Source organism: Scyliorhinus torazame, chromosome 24 (genome assembly GCF_047496885.1).
Source record: "Scyliorhinus torazame isolate Kashiwa2021f chromosome 24, sScyTor2.1, whole genome shotgun sequence".
Taxonomy (NCBI): domain Eukaryota; kingdom Metazoa; phylum Chordata; class Chondrichthyes; order Carcharhiniformes; family Scyliorhinidae; genus Scyliorhinus; species Scyliorhinus torazame.
This window is the reverse complement of record NC_092730.1, coordinates 7,559,286-7,576,402: the sequence shown is the minus strand read 5'-3', so window position 1 is coordinate 7,576,402 and position 17,117 is coordinate 7,559,286. Positions and strand designations below refer to the sequence as shown.

Here is a 17,117-nt window from a genome sequence, read left to right as displayed (position 1 = left end):
AATACACAAATGAAATTTTTTACACTACAAAACTGATCTCTTACGATTAGTTTGATCGAGTGGAACAGTAATCGGATTTGAGCCCCAGGTTATTAATGCAATTGTTTGTGGAGTCTTGATTTAAAACTACAGCAGCTCCCATTTATGTTCTGACCTTGGATTTGTAAATAAAATGCTCAGCTGAAAATCGGGCCAGAAACTTGTGGTTTCCGGAGGTGGTCAAATTAACATTTATGGGGTCCATCAAGGCATGCATGTTTGCCATGACACCTGGATCCAGAGACATAAACAGGAGGTGCTGGATTCTGCTAGTGTCAATAGTTACTTGCTGTACTCGCAGTTAGATGAGTGTTTGCGGGTAGTACCTAACAAAGTGCTGTACCTGCCCTGCGAGTGTTTGATGGGGACAGTGTAGAGGGAGCTTTACTCTGTATCTAACCCCGTGCTGTACCTGTCCTGGGAGTGTTTGATGGGGACAGTGTAGAGGGAGCTTTACTCTGTATCTAACCCCGTGCTGTACCTGTCCTGGGAGTGTTTGATAGGGACAGTGTAGAGGGAGCTTTGCTCGAAGTCTAACCCCGTGCTGGAGCTACCCTGGGTAGTAGTGTGAAAATAACGTGCTCACGATTGAATTAAACCAAGACACAAAGATATCCATAAGTTTATTTTGATGGTTAATAACGCTGCTTCCACATTAGTCACAGCCCCGTCCAATAACCCATCCACATGATTAACCATCTCCAAGATACACTAATGATTCTCGATGCTCCAAATTGGCAGGTCCCTATCCCCCCCAACAATTAGAATTTGGTCATGATACACGCAGCGAGATAGAGAGCAACCCCCCCCCCCCCCCCCCCCCCGGGCAGGTGGAACCTTGGTTTAAAACGTCAGGAATGTTGGCAAAAAAGAAAGCGAATGACATGGAATGAGCAGCAGTGCGGCTGATCAAATCCCATACCACTTGGAGTTAGTCAAGGGAAAGTGTTTGGAATTTAAGGGCGATGGAGCTGACTGGGAAGGTCTATCTAATTCAGGGTTGCGCGGTCAATGATCTGAATGCACCATGTCCATTCCTGTGGCCGGGGGAGGGAAGGAGGAGCCGTCACTGACAATCTGCCGTCCAGTCTCACTACAGACCCTCCTTAGCCCCTTGTTCCAGAACGTGGGCCCTGTTGATTCCGGTTCCTGATCACAAATAAGTTAAAGTGAAAGGTGGGGGGTGGGGCGGAGAAGAGGAGAGTCAAGACGCATACAAAACTGAAGGTACCCAAGGAAGCATAAAAAAACCCCCACAGCACAGACTTAAAAACATGGAAGCTCAATGTACTGCCACTAGACGAGCTTCTGAGATTCGAATGCAATGACTTGAGTTCCGAGCTTGGACAGCAGCTCGCTCTGATCCAGTAACTCTTCAATCGCGTTCACCTGCCACTCGTGTTTGATCCCTGCAACGAAAACAGAACACGCATCAGCTTGGGGGCAAAGCATCTCTTGACAGTCGCATTGTTTTACCCTCTCCTCCTCCCCAGAAAGTCAGTGGGTTTTGGGAGGGGGGGGGGACTGTCCCACACAGAGCAGATACCGGAACATGCAGCAGTCTGCAGTCACACTACGCGGGAAGAGAGTCGGCACCGGGACGTGCAGCAGTCTGCGGATTGTCACACTGCGCGGGAGGAGAGTCGGCACCGGAACGTGCAGCAGTCCGCGGATTGTCACACTGCGCGGGAGGAGAGTCGGCACCGGGACGTGCAGCAGTCTGCGGATTGTCACACTGCGCGGGAGAGTCGGCACCGGAACGTGCAGCAGTCTGCGGATTGTCACACTGCGCGGGAGACTCGGCACCGGAACGTGCAGCAGTCTGCGGATTGTCACACTGCGCGGGAGGAGAGTCGGCACCGGAACGTGCAGCAGTCTGCGGATTGTCACACTGCGCAGGAGTCGGCACCGGAACGTGCAGCAGTCTGCGGATTGTCACACTGCGCGGGAGTCGGCACCGGAACGTGCAGCAGTCTGCGGATCGTCACACTGCGCGGGAGAGTCGGTGCCGGAACGTGCAGCAGTCTGCGGATTGTCACACTGCGCGGGAGGAGAGTCGGCACCGGAACGTGCAGCAGTCTGCGGATTGTCACACTGCGCGGGAGGAGAGTCGGCACCGGAACGTGCAGCAGTCTGCGGATTGTCACACTGCGCGGGAGGAGAGTCGGCACCGGAACGTGCAGCAGTCTGCGGATTGTCACACTGCGCGGGAGGAGAGTCGGCACCGGAACGTGCAGCAGTCTGTGGATTGTCACACTGCGCGGGAGGAGAGTCGGCACCGGAACGTGCAGCAGTCTGCGGATCGTCACACTGCGCGGGAGAGTCGGTGCCGGAACGTGCAGCAGTCTGCGGATTGTCACACTGCGCGGGAGAGTCGGCACCGGAACGTGCAGCAGTCTGCGGATTGTCACACTGCGCGGGAGAGTCGGCACCGGGACGTGCAGCAGTCTGCGGATTGTCACACTGCGCGGGAGGAGAGTCGGCACCGGAACGTGCAGCAGTCTGCGGATCGTCACACTGCGCGGGAGGAGAGTCGGCGCCGGGACGTGCAGCAGTCTGCGGATCGTCACACTGCGCGGGAGGAGAGACGGCACCGGAACGTGCAGCAGTCTGCGGATCGTCACACTGCGCGGGAGGAGAGTCGGCACCGGAACGTGCAGCAGTCTGCGGATTGTCACACTGCGCGGGAGGAGAGTCGGCACCGGGACGTGCAGCAGTCTGCGGATTGTCACACTGCGCGGGAGGAGAGTCGGCACCGGGACGTGCAGCAGTCCGCGGATTGTCACACTGCGCGGGAGGAGAGTCGGCACCGGGACGTGCAGCAGTCTGCGGATTGTCACACTGCGCGGGAGGAGAGTCGGCACCGGAACGTGCAGCAGTCTGCGGATTGTCACACTGCGCGGGAGAGTCGGCACCGGGACGTGCAGCAGTCCGCGGATTGTCACACTGCGCGGGAGGAGAGTCGGCACCGGAACGTGCAGCAGTCTGCGGATTGTCACACTGCGCGGGAGGAGAGTCTGCACCGGAACGTGCAGCAGTCTGCGGATTGTCACACTGCGCGGGAGGAGAGTCGGCACCGGGACGTGCAGCAGTCTGCGGATTGTCACACTGCGCGGGAGACTCGGCACCGGGACGTGCAGCAGTCTGTGGATTGTCACACTGCGCGGGAGGAGAGTCGGCACCGGAACGTGCAGCAGTCTGCAGTTTGTCACACTGCGCGGGAGAGTCGGCACCGGAACGTGCAGCAGTCTGCGGATTGTCACACTGCGCGGGAGAGAGAGAGAGAGTCGGCACTGTAACATGCAGCAGTCCGTGGATTGTCACACTGCGCGGGAGAGTAGGCGTCGAGTGAACATCAGTTTCCCCACTTCCGTAGTTGGGCAGCCCAGCATGCAGAGCGGAAGCCACTGTCTTTAAGGAGCCCAGAAGATCGACGTTAAGAGGAAAAGGAGCCACGCGCTCATACCGTACCGGTGAATTTACTCTTCAGTGCACTTTTGGAACTGGCGTAGATCATCTTCTGCTCAATGGGCGCTTTATCAGGACTCCTGGCAAGCAAGGGAGAAGAGAAAATCTGTTAAGACACCTTTAAAAAGAGCCCGTCTATCCTGCGTCCCTCTTTGACCGTACCGGCACTATACCCTGAGCAAGGGGTGAGCCCAACCCTGCTATCTCCCACATTCCCCATTGGATGGCCAGTCACTGTCTAATACTGATGGCCCACATGTGGCTTGGCCCTTGCTTTATAAACCCCCCCACCCACCACGAGTTTACAAGAATGATAGATGTAACTGAGGCATACATGATAAAGCGGATTGGCAAAATAGATGTAGTGTCATGTGAGAGTACCTTTAAGAAATGGGTGTTTACTACTGCAGTGATGTCAGTGGGTAGAGCTGGGCTGTGTCAGCTTTTTATTTTCGTTTTAGGCTGAGGGGGTGTTTTAGTTTTGTTTTCAGTGTTGGAGCTGAAGCCAGACAGAGCAGCTGTGCTGTTGATCTCTCTGCCATGAAAAGACCATCTCGATCATTTGGTGAATTCAGAATTCTAAATGTTTTGAGTAGTGACTTCCATTCGTACTGTTTGCAATTAGGGATGCACCTAATGAGTCAACCAAATTCAGTCCTTTTGAACTAATTTTTGGTCATGAGGCAAGAGGACCACTTAAATTGATTAAGGAAAAATTGGTGAGTGAGAAATCAGAACTTACATTGTGTCAAATTTTAAGGAATGATTGAATAGAGCAGGTGAATTGGCAGACATTTAAAAGTTGCACAAAATGTTATGAAACGAGTAGCACAAGGCCAGTGGAGATGAAGTTTTAGTGTTGTTACCAGTGGCAAGTTAACCTTTAAAAGCTAGGTTTTGTGGCCCATATCAGATTGAAAGGAAATTAAGTGAGGTGAATTATGTGGTAAAAATACCAGATAGAAGGAAGACTCACCGAGTGTGTCATGCGAATATGCTTAAAAGGTACTTTGAAAGGGAAGGAGAAAAAGGAGGAGGTTTTAATGATTCTAACTCAGTGACAAACCAAATGCAGATAACTTGCGAATTTGACACCTCAAATTAAATTGGTAAACGACGATGTTCTTAATTGTTGAGTTACCTTCCAGAGGAAAAATGAACTGACCTGAAAAAGTTATTGATATCACATGGGCAAGTTTGTGGAGATAAATTGGGAAGTACTAAAATGGCTATACATATAGTATATATATATATACTCAGACTGAGTATATGTGGGAAATGCTGTTCCTATCAACCAACACCCATATAGACTTAATCCTTTAAAATTGGCACAGGTTAACAAAGAGATTGAGTGTATGCTTAAAAATGGCATAATTGAAGTGGGTTGCAGCCAATGGAGCTCCCCCATAGTGATGGTACCTAAACCAGACGGTACCCAATGGTTGTGTGGACTATAAAAAGGTGAATGCAGTTACAAGAACGGACTCTTATCCTATCCCACGTTTGGAGGATTGCATTGAGAAAGTGGGACAATCAGCTTTTATTTCCAAACTGGATTTACTTAAAGGTTACTAGCAGGTACCTTTATCCGAGCTTGTGACTCCAGATGGTATACACCAATTCAAAGTTATGCCATTTGGCATGAAAAACACCCCAGCCACATTTCAACGGTTCACTAACAAAGTAGTTTCAGGATTACCCAATTGTGCGGTTATACATCGACGATCTGGTAATTTTCAGCTAGACATGGAAAGAACATTTAAATCATCTGATGAGTTATTTGATCGAACATTTGTGAAAAATCTTAGTAGTGTGGTTGCTCCACTGAGACTTGCTGCAGAAACGTCAAATTTCAGTGGACAGCGGACTTCCAACAGGCATTTGACTGCCTGAAAGCTGTGATAATCATGTGTTGGAGATTTGCAAGGGACTCTGGTCAGACTGAACTAAAGTATCTGACTTTAAAGAGAAATGCCAAGGCATAAGAGAAATGGACGGATCGTGCAGCGACCTTCTTGTTCAAAGAGACTGTCAATCATGAAGGATTCAATTGGAGGATGACGAAGAGAGAAAAAAGGACTATATTATACCAGTTTGCTGCGTTTTTTGAAACGAAAAAGTATATTTACTGTTTACATTTCTTAAAGGATAGTGAAAAGGTGAAAAATGAAACCATCTTGAAGTTGATGGTTTATTTATTTTTCCTGGGGGGAGGTGTCATGAGTACCTTTAAGAAAGGTTTGTGTATATAAATATCTGTAGTGAGTGTACCTTTAAGAAATGGACATCTACTGCAATGATGTCAGAGTGGGTGGAGCTGGGCTATCAGCTTTTTACTTGCGTTTTAGGCTGTCTGCTGCAGGGTATGCTTTAGTTTGTGTTGGAGCTGAAGCCAGACTGAGCAGGTGTACTGCTGTTCTCTCTGCCATCAAAATACTATCTCGATCATTTGGTGAATTCAGAATTATAAAATGTTTTCAGTAGTGACTTTAACCTGATGTGCTCCTGGTAAAAGGTGTTTTTAAGTCATATGGATGTTAAAAGAAAGCTTAATGGATTATTTAGTGTTGTAGTCTTTGGAGGTTGTATTTGAATTGATGGGTGCTAAAGTGTTCACTATGTTTTAAAAAGGTTAACTTGAGTTCATAGAATAAACATTGTTTTGCTTTTAAAATTACTTTTCCATTTCTGCTGTCCCACACCTGTAGAGTGGGCCATGTGCTCCCCGTACCCCAATCTAGTAAAAGTTGTGGGTCAGGTGAACTCTCCAGGATTTGGGGTTCTCTAAGACCTGGCCCATAACAGCAGTGACTCAGATGGTGGGTGGTGCCCTGGTGTGCCATTGAGTGAAGATGACCAAGCTGGCTCACCAATGAATTAAGATCAACTCTTCCTTTTTGGTCTCCTTTGTCTCGTAGGATGCGTCATAGAGTACGTAGCAGCAATCCGTCAGCGGAAGCATGTCAATAAAAGCCCGCAATGGGTCAGCAACTGATTTGTCCAGAACCTGTCCAACCAGAATCATCTTGTCTGTATTTATAATTATCTTCTCCTTGCTCTCGTTTAACTTTAAGAAGATCACCTTCTTCCTCAGCTTCATCTCCTCTTGGCTGCACGACTTTCGCACTTTCATTTCGTTGAAACAGTTGACCACCTCATCAGCCACTGTGACCCCAGATGACTAAGATTCAAAACACAAAGAAAAAATAGTGGCAGACGTTAAGTGGCTTTGCTTTAATATTTTTGCAGACAGTTCAGCTCGAGAGAGATAGGCAGCACAGTTGCTTCACCGCTCCAGGTTAGATTCCTGGCCCGGGTCACTGTATGGATTCCGCACTGTCTCTCCACCCCCCCCCCCCCCCCCCCCCCCACCAGTCTGTGCGGGTTCCCTCCGGCGCTCCCAGTCCAAAGACGCGCAGGTTAGGTGGATTGGTCGTGCTAAATTACCCATGGTTAGGTGGAGTTGCTGGGTTACAGGGATGGGGTGGAGGTGTGGGCTCGGGTAGGGTGCTCTTTCAGGGACCAGCATAGACTCGATGTGCCGAATGGCCTCCTCCTGCACAGTAAATTCTATGATTCTAAATGCCTCCACTCCTGCTGACGTGGTTCGTCAAGACTGTCACTCAAAAAAAGAATTGTTCATAAAAATTCGAGACCGGCATCGACCCTTTCAAGTAGATCCCCCCCCCCGGCGGTATGGACCCAACCTGCTCAACATTCTCTCATCCCAAGGCATCAGCGGGCAAACCTTCTCTCCACTCCCCCAAGTGCAATCGCAACAATTCCCTCGATTCCTCTTAAAGACCAACATAACACCATGAGACATAGGAGCAGAATTAGGCCACTCGGCCCATCGAGTCTGCTCCGCCATTCAATCACGGCTGATATTTTCTCATCCCCATTCTCCTGCCTTCTCCCCATAACTCCTGATCCCCTTATTAATCAAGAGCCTATCTATCTCCATCTTAAAGACTGTTTTGGCATCTACAGCCTTCTAATAATAATAGCTCGTCACCAGTAGGCTTCAATTAAGTTACTTGTGAAAAGCCCCTAGTCACCACCTGTTCCAGGCGGCCTGAGCCCACTGCGCTAAACTAGCCCCTTCTGGGACGAAAAGTCCCACAGATTCACCACCCTCTGGCTCAAGAAATTCCTCATGTGTTTTAAAGGACCGTCCCCTGAGACGGTGTTCACTTGCCGCGCCTGCATACGAACTTGAGTCCTGTACCAGCACATGCTAGATCAGCGCAGAATTCTGCATCTCCTCACTGCAAAAAACTGGACCACCTCCCTTGCATCTCCCACAACTTGGCTGTTCTACCTCTTGGGCTGGCAAATCTGGCTGTGACAAGCCAGCCCTCTGCATAGAAGTCACTGTGTGGAGGCCCCAGCGCTGGTGTTCTCTACTTCAGAGAGGATGCAGCAGGAGCAGTTCAGAGACAGTTTACTGGACTAATAAACCAGGAACGTGCGGCTGTCTTCGGGAGGAAGGATCAAGCCAGGCAAGACTCGTAATGGCTGGAGTTTAGAAGCAACTTGATTGAAGGCATACAAGATCCTGAGGGGCCTTGACCAAGTGGAGGAGAGGATTATTCCTCGTGGGAGAAAATCTAGGAGGTTGACAAACCAGATTTCCCCCTCCCCTCAAAAGGCAGCAGAACCGGTGAATATTTTTAAGGCACAAGTCGACAAGTCTCAGTTACACGGGGGACGAAAGGTTAGTGGGGGTGGGCAGGATGTGGGGTTGAGGTTACATCAGATCAGTTATAATTGTATCGAATGGGGGAAAGCAGTCTGACCCTAGTAGCACTCCAAATACACCACATCTACTGGCTCCCCTTTATCCATCCTCTCCCATCCTCCTCTGAAAGAATGCATTAAACATTTTCCCCTTTCACAAAAACAGTTCAACTCCGCCTGAATGAGTTAGTCCTGTCTAAGTGCCCTTCAAACGCAGCTGCCTTCTCGAGAAACCAGATTCTAGCGCAGGGGCAGGCACGGGAACAGCACCCTCTGCAACATATTGTGCAGCTGCTGTGCTGAATGTCCTCCCGTTGCCACTAGCCAAGTCTCGCCCCAGGCTGTGCAGCAAGCCTCAGCAGCCTTATTCAAACATTACCACACATCCAGACCACACCATACATGCTCACATTCCCAGTGCAGCTCAGGAATGCAGCGTTTCCTTGGATGTTATCCAGCAACGCAGGATCTTGAGACGGCAAGTGGGAACAGGATTGAAAAGGCAAGAATATTGCCGATGCTGGAAGTCGGAAATAGAAACACTGGGAAAACCATCAGCCTCTGTGGGGAGCCACCCACATACGTGGCTGAACTGTGGACTCAATGTTAAATCTCACTCTGCAGACACTGCCAGGCTGGCTGATGTCTTTTATCCAGCATTGTGTTTTTGTATCAGTATTGAAAACTAGTCTGGTTTGGCTCAACTCCCTGTGATATTGCACAGGGATGGGCAGCAGTGAGGGAGGGGAGATAGGGAAAGGGTGTTGAGGGAAAGGGTGTTGAGGAGAGACAATTGGCATGGAACTGCAAGAAACAATGGGGTTCTGAACAGTGCAGGCACACTAAACCTGGCAGTGACTGACCGAGGTGGACAGGAATCAGAGCCTAGAAGTCTCCTCCGAGGTACCAGGGTGATTGAAGGGATGGCCTGGATTTGACACAGACCCAGAGACTCGCTGCATTTTTTTTCCTTTCACATGGAAACAACCCCATTGTTCACGAGGGTCAAATCGTTCCTTCCTGGCACTCGTCGTGTGTCCCCTGATTGGAGCAGAATCGATCCCGAGGCCAGTGAAACTGTCTGGATGATGCAGCACTGCTTTCACAATGACCTTATTCGGGCTAAATATCTGACACTTGGTCACTGGAGTTTCGATTTTGCTGGGTTTTAACGGCAGCAAAGTGATCGTCGCTTGTGCGGAGGGAGACGAGTGCACTGATCAGAACAGAGACCAATTTCAAAACAGTGCTGACTTCAAATCAGAATCTTTCAACACTGTCTGCTGCAACATGGACACATTCCAACAGTAACTTCTGTTTTCAGCAAAGTCCAACTGATCCACTTGACATCAGCAGAACTGGAAAGGAAATGACGATTTCACAACACCCCCCCACCCCCCCTCAGTGTTAACCGAGCATCTCCAGAGGGAGGTCGAAGGGTGAGATCAGTGGCAAGGGGGTTTCGACAGGAAAAGCTTTGCACCAACAACACAAATCTCCAGCCATGAACTCCCTGCTTACTCAAGCAGAAACAGTGACCCCACCCTCCCCCCCAGCACTACCTCCTGCCCTCACACCCCCCTGCCCAGTTACACACTCAGTTCGCTCTCTCGCTCATATCCGTGCAGTCCTTCAAATCCTGACCCCACCCACAACAGGACAAGCTCCCATTACGGTAGCTTGGGTTCTAAACCTGCTTCAAAAAAACCTGACTGGCAGGAATGAACAGCGACACAGACGGCGGATCCAGAGGTTCAGATTCAACCCCCGTGATAACCAGAGAGGGGGGGGGTGGTCAGAAACCCAGAGCCAGGCAGACACACCAACACCAGCCTCCATTTTGAGCAGGCAGTTCTCCATCGCAGCACACCCCGTCCGTCATCAAAACAGGAAACCGCATGACCCACAAAACTATCCTCTCCCCACACCCCCTCCTCCAGAGCAGGCAGATGCTGAGGTGCACGGGTCTCCCCCCCCCCCCCCCCCCCCTCCCACAAAAGGGAGGCAAACAGAAGCTGCAGGAAGCCATTTTGGAAAACATGCAAACCCTCTCACGGGAACAGGAGATTAAATTCATCTTTCTAAGACTCGGGGAGGGGGGGAAATGGTAAAGATGATGAACATTTCCCCCCCCCCCCCATTTAAAAAAAATATATACCTCTGGTCTATCCACCAGAGAATCCGGGATTCACAAAGGGAACATTGCACCCTCTTTCCTCCCTCGCCCCCCCCCGCCGGAAAGATTGCCGGCCTGGGATGGTTTCACCACCCCCACCCAAAACCACATTTCAAAACAGGTTCGAGGTGAAAAAAAAAATCAGCTCAGGTTGCAACAGCAGCTCAGAGGCAACCCAAGAAAAAGGGGGATGATGATAAAAGCACGTGAGGGTTTGAAGACAGAGAGGAGGGGGGCAATCTATTGGGGGGGGGGGGAGAAAGAGGGTGCAATCTTTCGGGGGGAAGAGGGTGCAATCTTTCGGGGGGGGGGAAGAGGGTGCAATCTTTCGGGGGGGGGGAAGAGGGTGCAATCTTTCGGGGGGGGGGAAGAGGGTGCAATCTTTCGGGGGGGGGGAAGAGGGTGCAATCTTTCGGGGGGGAAGAGGGTGCAATCTTTCGGGGGGGAAGAGGGTGCAATCTTTCGGGGGGGAAGAGGGTGCAATCTTTCGGGGGGGGGAAGAGGGTGCAATCTTTCGGGGGGGGGAAGAGGGTGCAATCTTTCGGGGGGGGGGAAGAGGGTGCAATCTTTCGGGGGGGGGAAGAGGGTGCAATCTTTCGGGGGGAAGAGGGTGCAATCTTTCGGGGGGAAGAGGGTGCAATCTTTCGGGGGGAAGAGGGTGCAATCTTTCGGGGGGAAGAGGGTGCAATCTTTCGGGGGGAAGAGGGTGCAATCTTTCGGGGGGAAGAGGGTGCAATCTTTCGGGGGGAAGAGGGTGCAATCTTTCGGGGGGAAGAGGGTGCAATCTTTCGGGGGGAAGAGGGTGCAATCTTTCGGGGGGAAGAGGGTGCAATCTTTCGGGGGGAAGAGGGTGCAATCTTTCGGGGGGAAGAGGGTGCAATCTTTCGGGGGGAAGAGGGTGCAATCTTTCGGGGGGAAGAGGGTGCAATCTTTCGGGGGGAAGAGGGTGCAATCTTTCGGGGGGAAGAGGGTGCAATCTTTCGGGGGGAAGAGGGTGCAATCTTTCGGGGGGAAGAGGGTGCAATCTTTCGGGGGGAAGAGGGTGCAATCTTTCGGGGGGAAGAGGGTGCAATCTTTCGGGGGAGAAGAGGGTGCAATCTTTCGGGGGGAAGAGGGTGCAATCTTTCGGGGGGGAGAGGGTGCAATCTTTCGGGGGGGAAGAGGGTGCAATCTTTTGGGGGGGGGAAGAGGGTGCAATCTTTTGGGGGGGGGGAAGAGGGTGCAATCTTTTGGGGGGGGGAAGAGGGTGCAATCTTTCGGGGGGGGAAGAGGGTGCAATCTTTCGGGGGGGAAGAGGGTGCAATCTTTCGGGGGGGGAAGAGGGTGCAATCTTTCGGGGGGGGAAGAGGGTGCAATCTTTCGGGGGGGGAAGAGGGTGCAATCTTTTGGGGGGGGGAAGAGGGTGCAATCTTTTGGGGGGGGGAAGAGGGTGCAATCTTTTGGGGGGGGGAAGAGGGTGCAATCTTTCGGGGGGGGGAAGAGGGTGCAATCTTTCGGGGGGGGAAGAGGGTGCAATCTTTCGGGGGGGGAAGAGGGTGCAATCTTTCGGGGGGGGAAGAGGGTGCAATCTTTCGGGGGGGGAAGAGGGTGCAATCTTTCGGGGGGGGAAGAGGGTGCAATCTTTCGGGGGGGGAAGAGGGTGCAATCTTTCGGGGGGGGAAGAGGGTGCAATCTTTCGGGGGGGGAAGAGGTGCAATCTTTCGGGGGGGGGAAGAGGTGCAATCTTTCGGGGGGGGGAAGAGGTGCAATCTTTCGGGGGGAAGAGGGTGCAATCTTTCGGGGGGAAGAGGGTGCAATCTTTCGGGGGGAAGAGGGTGCAATCTTTCGGGGGGAAGAGGGTGCAATCTTTCGGGGGGAAGAGGGTGCAATCTTTCGGGGGGAAGAGGGTGCAATCTTTCGGGGGGAAGAGGGTGCAATCTTTCGGGGGGAAGAGGGTGCAATCTTTCGGGGGGAAGAGGGTGCAATCTTTCGGGGGGAAGAGGGTGCAATCTTTCGGGGGGAAGAGGGTGCAATCTTTCGGGGGGAAGAGGGTGCAATCTTTCGGGGGGAAGAGGGTGCAATCTTTCGGGGGGAAGAGGGTGCAATCTTTCGGGGGGAAGAGGGTGCAATCTTTCGGGGGGAAGAGGGTGCAATCTTTCGGGGGGAAGAGGGTGCAATCTTTCGGGGGGAAGAGGGTGCAATCTTTCGGGGGGAAGAGGGTGCAATCTTTCGGGGGGGAAGAGGGTGCAATCTTTCGGGGGGGAAGAGGGTGCAATCTTTCGGGGGGGAAGAGGGTGCAATCTTTCGGGGGGAGGGGGAAGAGGGTGCAATCGTTCGGGTGGGGGGGGGAAAGAGGGTGAAATCCTTCAGGTGGGAAGAGGGTGGGGTTGAGCAGCAACCTTTAGAAAGGTTATTTATTTTAACGTCTTGGGCAGAGATAACGGGAGCGGCCTGGGATTCCGCAACAGGGAAGCAGCGAGCCGATTGCACACAAGGGTGGGGCAGCACAGGCTGCAAGAGAAAAACAAAAGGGTAGCGGGAGAGAAAGAGACAATACGAGTTTAAAAATAAAGCACAGCCGACCGAGCCGCTTGGGGGAGGGCGGGGGGGGGGGGAGAACCGATAAATTTAATGAGCCCAGACAAAGGGACGGGCGGCTGAATGGAACCCGGCCCGGATGCGGGGCCCGCCCGCACCCCCCGCATGCGTCACCCCCGCTCCAGGTGGAAAGGGCGCGAGGATCTCTTTACCCGCCCCCCTGCCATTGGTCAAGGGAGCGGGGTTTCCCCCCTTCTCGCTGCAGGGGCTATAAAAGCCGTTGCCCCGGCGCACCCGGCCGCTATGTGGGCGGGAGGAGAGGGAGTGAGGCAACAAATAACGGCGGGCGCCGGCAAACAATTAAAGGCCTCACCATCCTGTAGCCCGGTTGGTTTCTTTCTCTCTCTCTTCTTAAATTTTTCCGGCTCTCCCGCAAATTCTTCTTTCTCCCCTCCGCTCGACGGCGATAATTTTTGTCAAATGAAAGACTCCGCGACTGCTACCCACACCCACCCCCCTTCTCTCTCCGGTCCTCCTGGATGCAGCGGCTCGAAGGAAAGAGGGTGACCGCTAGAAAAGGAGAAGAAACGGCGAGGGAGCCGGACGCCGCCCTTTATAAAAGGGCGCGGGTGGGGTGGCCGCGCGCGCAGCTGTGTGCCTCAGGGAGGGCGGGGCCGAGGGCCCAGACACGCCCACCGCTCCCGCCCTATCCACAACCATCCGCCTACAACTCCCGGCAGACCCCACCGGAAATAGGGCGCCCGAATGCGCAGGCGCATCTCACCCTCTGTGTGTGTGTGAGGACTACGACTCCCCTTCCCCACGCTCGCCGACGGCATTCTGGGAACCCGAGTCCCGGTCGCCAGCCCCGGCCCGTTGTGGCGAGCGGGGCGGGGCTGGAGGACTACAGATCCCAGGCTGCCCCGCGGCCTAACGCTCGGAGGAGGAGGAGGAGGACGGTTTTAAGCTTCTGTTTTTCTCTATTTCGAGGCGGCAGACCGGGCCCGGCGGGCAGGGGGGTCGCCGGGAGGGGGAAAACCGTCGAGTGCGGCGGAAAAGGCGCGGGTGGAGATTTTTACCTCAGGTTTGGGGTGGGAGGCGGCCAATGGCGGGCCTGGGAGAGCAGCTCCTGGCCTTATATGGCCAAGAGCTCGCAACTGGGATGGCGTGAGCCCAAAAGCAACCTGTCACTTCCTTATTAGGCAATCAGCAGCTGCCATGTTTCATTATATATATATATATAAAAGAGCACTAGTGTTCTGTAGCATCACCACCTCTGTCAACCTGGGCTGTCCCGCCACACGAACCGGCCAGCCCTGCAAACTCTCAATCAAATTATTCCTCTTATTCCAGACTTTCAGCCCGCATGCACCTGCTAAGCAACAACCTCCATCATTCCCATCCCTCCATCGTCCCCGTCCCCAAACCGATCCAAATCCAGGCTGGTTCGGACCCCGGTACAATTCCCTATCTCTGTGCCGGATGCATTTTCGGCGTGCCGGAAGGGGCGATGTTTCTAGAGCCAAGAGGGATTATAGTTCACCGGGGGGGGGAGGGTGCGACGGCGACTAATGAATTCAACAGGAGGATTTCAGGGGCAAACTCTCTTCCCCACGGGGAGTGGGGAGAATGTGGGACTCGCTCCCACGGGGAGTCGGGAGAATGTGGGGCTCGCTCCCACGGGGAGTCGGGAGAATGTGGGACTCGCTCCCGCGAGGAGTGGGGGAGAACGTGGAACACGTTCCCACGAGGAGTGGGGGAGAATATGGGACTTGTTCCCACAGGGAGTGGGGACTATTGTTACCTGTGTGATGGGTAACGTGCTACTCAAACCTTGGTTAGTGATGATGTCTTCTGAACCTCGATGAAGACTCAAACTCGTCCAGCAGTAACTAAAGGCTTATTGAGTAACTGTAACAATCATTGCATGAGTTCTTTACTTTAACTTTGATACTCGTGATAAGGTTAACAAGATCTAACTACGGTAACTATACGTAACTTCACTAGCCATCTTAACTAGTCTGATATTGCCCTGGTCACAGTGCACCCAAGAAAGAGAGATTGTGGTTGCCTTTTATACCCCTGTTGGTCTGGCCCTCTAGTGATCATGTGGTGCTACTGATTACACATTAACCCCTTGTGTACATGCACATATAGAGATCACTACATCCCCCTTTTTTGTGTTACATATTTTCTGTATGTTGTAAAGAAAATTGAACAAACATAATGGATGCAGTTTGCAAATGCATCACATAAAATCAGTGAGTTAGTCCGTTCAAATGTTAATACATTTAGCCTCTTAGGTTTTTTCACTTGCGTGAAATAGGTAGAGAAATGATGTTATGTACAAGTTGTGATGATCTTGATGATTATACAAAGCCAATTAATATTTATGAGTCCAATCTTAATAAGAAAAAAATTTGTGAGTCCATACTTTATGAATTTGTTCGGTTGAGTTGCTTTCTTCTGGTGTTGAAGTGGTGATGTTGATGTTGTTATTTCTTTGTGAATGTCGTCAGTGTTCCTGTGTTTAAGTAACCAAGAAGTCATCAATGAGGTATTTGAATGGTCAAATCAGTTTGTTGTCTGATATATGCTTTTTTTCTATGCTTGCGGTAGCAATTATGTGTTGTCTGACCTGGAATTGTTCTTGTGTTTTGTGGTATTGATTCTGTATGTCATCTTTGTTGTCTGACATGGACTTTTTCCTGTGCTTGTGATATTGATTCTGTGTGTCATCTTTCTTGAAAACTGGTTTGCTTCTTTGTTGTGGAACAAATGTGAATTTGTGAGGTTTGTTGCCATGCCGTGACATGTTTGTACTTTTGCCATTGTTTTGCAGTGTGCTGTGGCATTGTCCTTCATGTGCAGAGTTGTCCCATGTTGTACAGGTCGTTGTTTCATTGTTGTCGTTTCTGTCTTGGTCGTTCTTGTTGTTGTCGTTTTTTTGTTGTTTTTGTCATGCTTGTTGTTTCTGTTTTTGTTGTTTTGGCTGTTGTTCTTGGTGTTTTTCTTGTCGTGCTTGTTTCTGTTATGCTTCTTGTTCTTTTTGTAGTTCTTGTTGCGTTGCATGTTGTCTTTATTGTTGCTGTTGTTCTTGTTTCTGCTGTGCTTCTTGCGGTTTTTGTTGTTCTTGGTGCGCTCAATGAGTGTTCCGTGGGATGATTTGAGTCATTGTCACAGTTATTGGTGTCAGTGTCCTTTGTGGTATCTTCTTTGAGCGTTTCTTCTTGAGAATTGTGAGAATGATCTGATGTTGCATTGATGTTGGTGACATCAGTCATTTGTGGTGGATTTGATTCCTATTCTTTGCTTCCTTGGTACTCCGCTTCTAGAGTCATTTCTGGTTCACTTGAAGCATTATTGATTTCTTGGTGCTCATCCTTTGGAGTCATTTCAGGTTCATTTGAATCACCTTTGGTTTCTTGGTGCTCCTCTTCTGGAGTCAAAATCTTCAGGATTTCTATTGACGTGGTCTCTCTGGACTCATGAGTACCCTCTTCTAATCGTTGAGTGCTTCTGTACAGACGAGCTGAGATCTGTCAGTCTCGCTGTGATCCTGCACATCCTGTATATCAGTGTTCTTCAAAGTCGGGGGCACGACCCACGGGTGGGTCGCGGGCGGGTGTTGGGGGGGTCGCGAAGCCGTTGTCCACGGCGCTCCCGATCGCGCAAATCCCCACGCAGCAGCCGGCTTTTCATAACGCCGGCTGCAAGCGGCCGTGAACATGGTTTTTAAAAAGAATTTGGCCGTATTATGCTTGCGCGCACGATGAACGGCATGCGCAGTGCGGAAGCTATTTTTTTTAAATGGTTGCCCCTTTTTGTTTTACAAGTTCTGTAGTGGTTTTTATTCATTTATTTATTTATTTTATTCATTTAATTTTTATTTTTTTCATTTATTTTATTTACAAGTTCAGGGAGGGTTTTATTTGATAACGTTTTACAGGGAACAAATTTAGAACTTTGGACAGATGGAGACTCCATACTTTCCGACACCGGAAGGCTTCACCTTCATCCAACAGGTTCCCATTGGAGGGGCATGTAGGAGGGCCAAAGGGACCAAAAACCATTTCCTCCATTTTTGTCAGCAGCAAACAAGGTAAGAGAAAATGGTGGGTCGCGCAGGTCGGCCGGCGTGGGTCACGAAGGTCGGCCGGCGTGGGTCGCGAAGGTC

General features: G+C 51.2%; 1 protein-coding gene across 1 annotated transcript; it reads right to left on the bottom strand.

Moving 5' to 3' along the window:
* Window positions 1-649: 649 nt before the first annotated feature.
* On the bottom strand, window positions 650-13,559 carry LOC140399858 (cofilin-2-like). The gene is made up of 4 exons (XM_072489319.1): window positions 13,314-13,559; window positions 6,378-6,688; window positions 3,511-3,587; window positions 650-1,448 (listed from the first exon to the last, which is right to left on the bottom strand). The coding sequence occupies exons 1-4, from the start codon at window positions 13,314-13,316 to the stop codon at window positions 1,336-1,338; spliced, it is 504 nt and encodes a 167-aa protein (XP_072345420.1). The 5' UTR covers window positions 13,317-13,559; the 3' UTR covers window positions 650-1,335.
* Between the last annotated feature and the right edge of the window lie 3,558 nt (window positions 13,560-17,117).

Bases quoted from the DNA above. Each gene is read 5' to 3' on its own strand.
- LOC140399858 (XM_072489319.1), bottom strand. The intron at 3,588-6,377 runs GTGAGCCAGCTT...CTTGCTTGCCAG, and splicing joins GAGTTGATCTTAATTCATTG to GAGTCCTGATAAAGCGCCCA. The intron at 1,449-3,510 runs GTACGGTATGAG...TTTTCGTTGCAG, and splicing joins ACTGAAGAGTAAATTCACCG to GGATCAAACACGAGTGGCAG.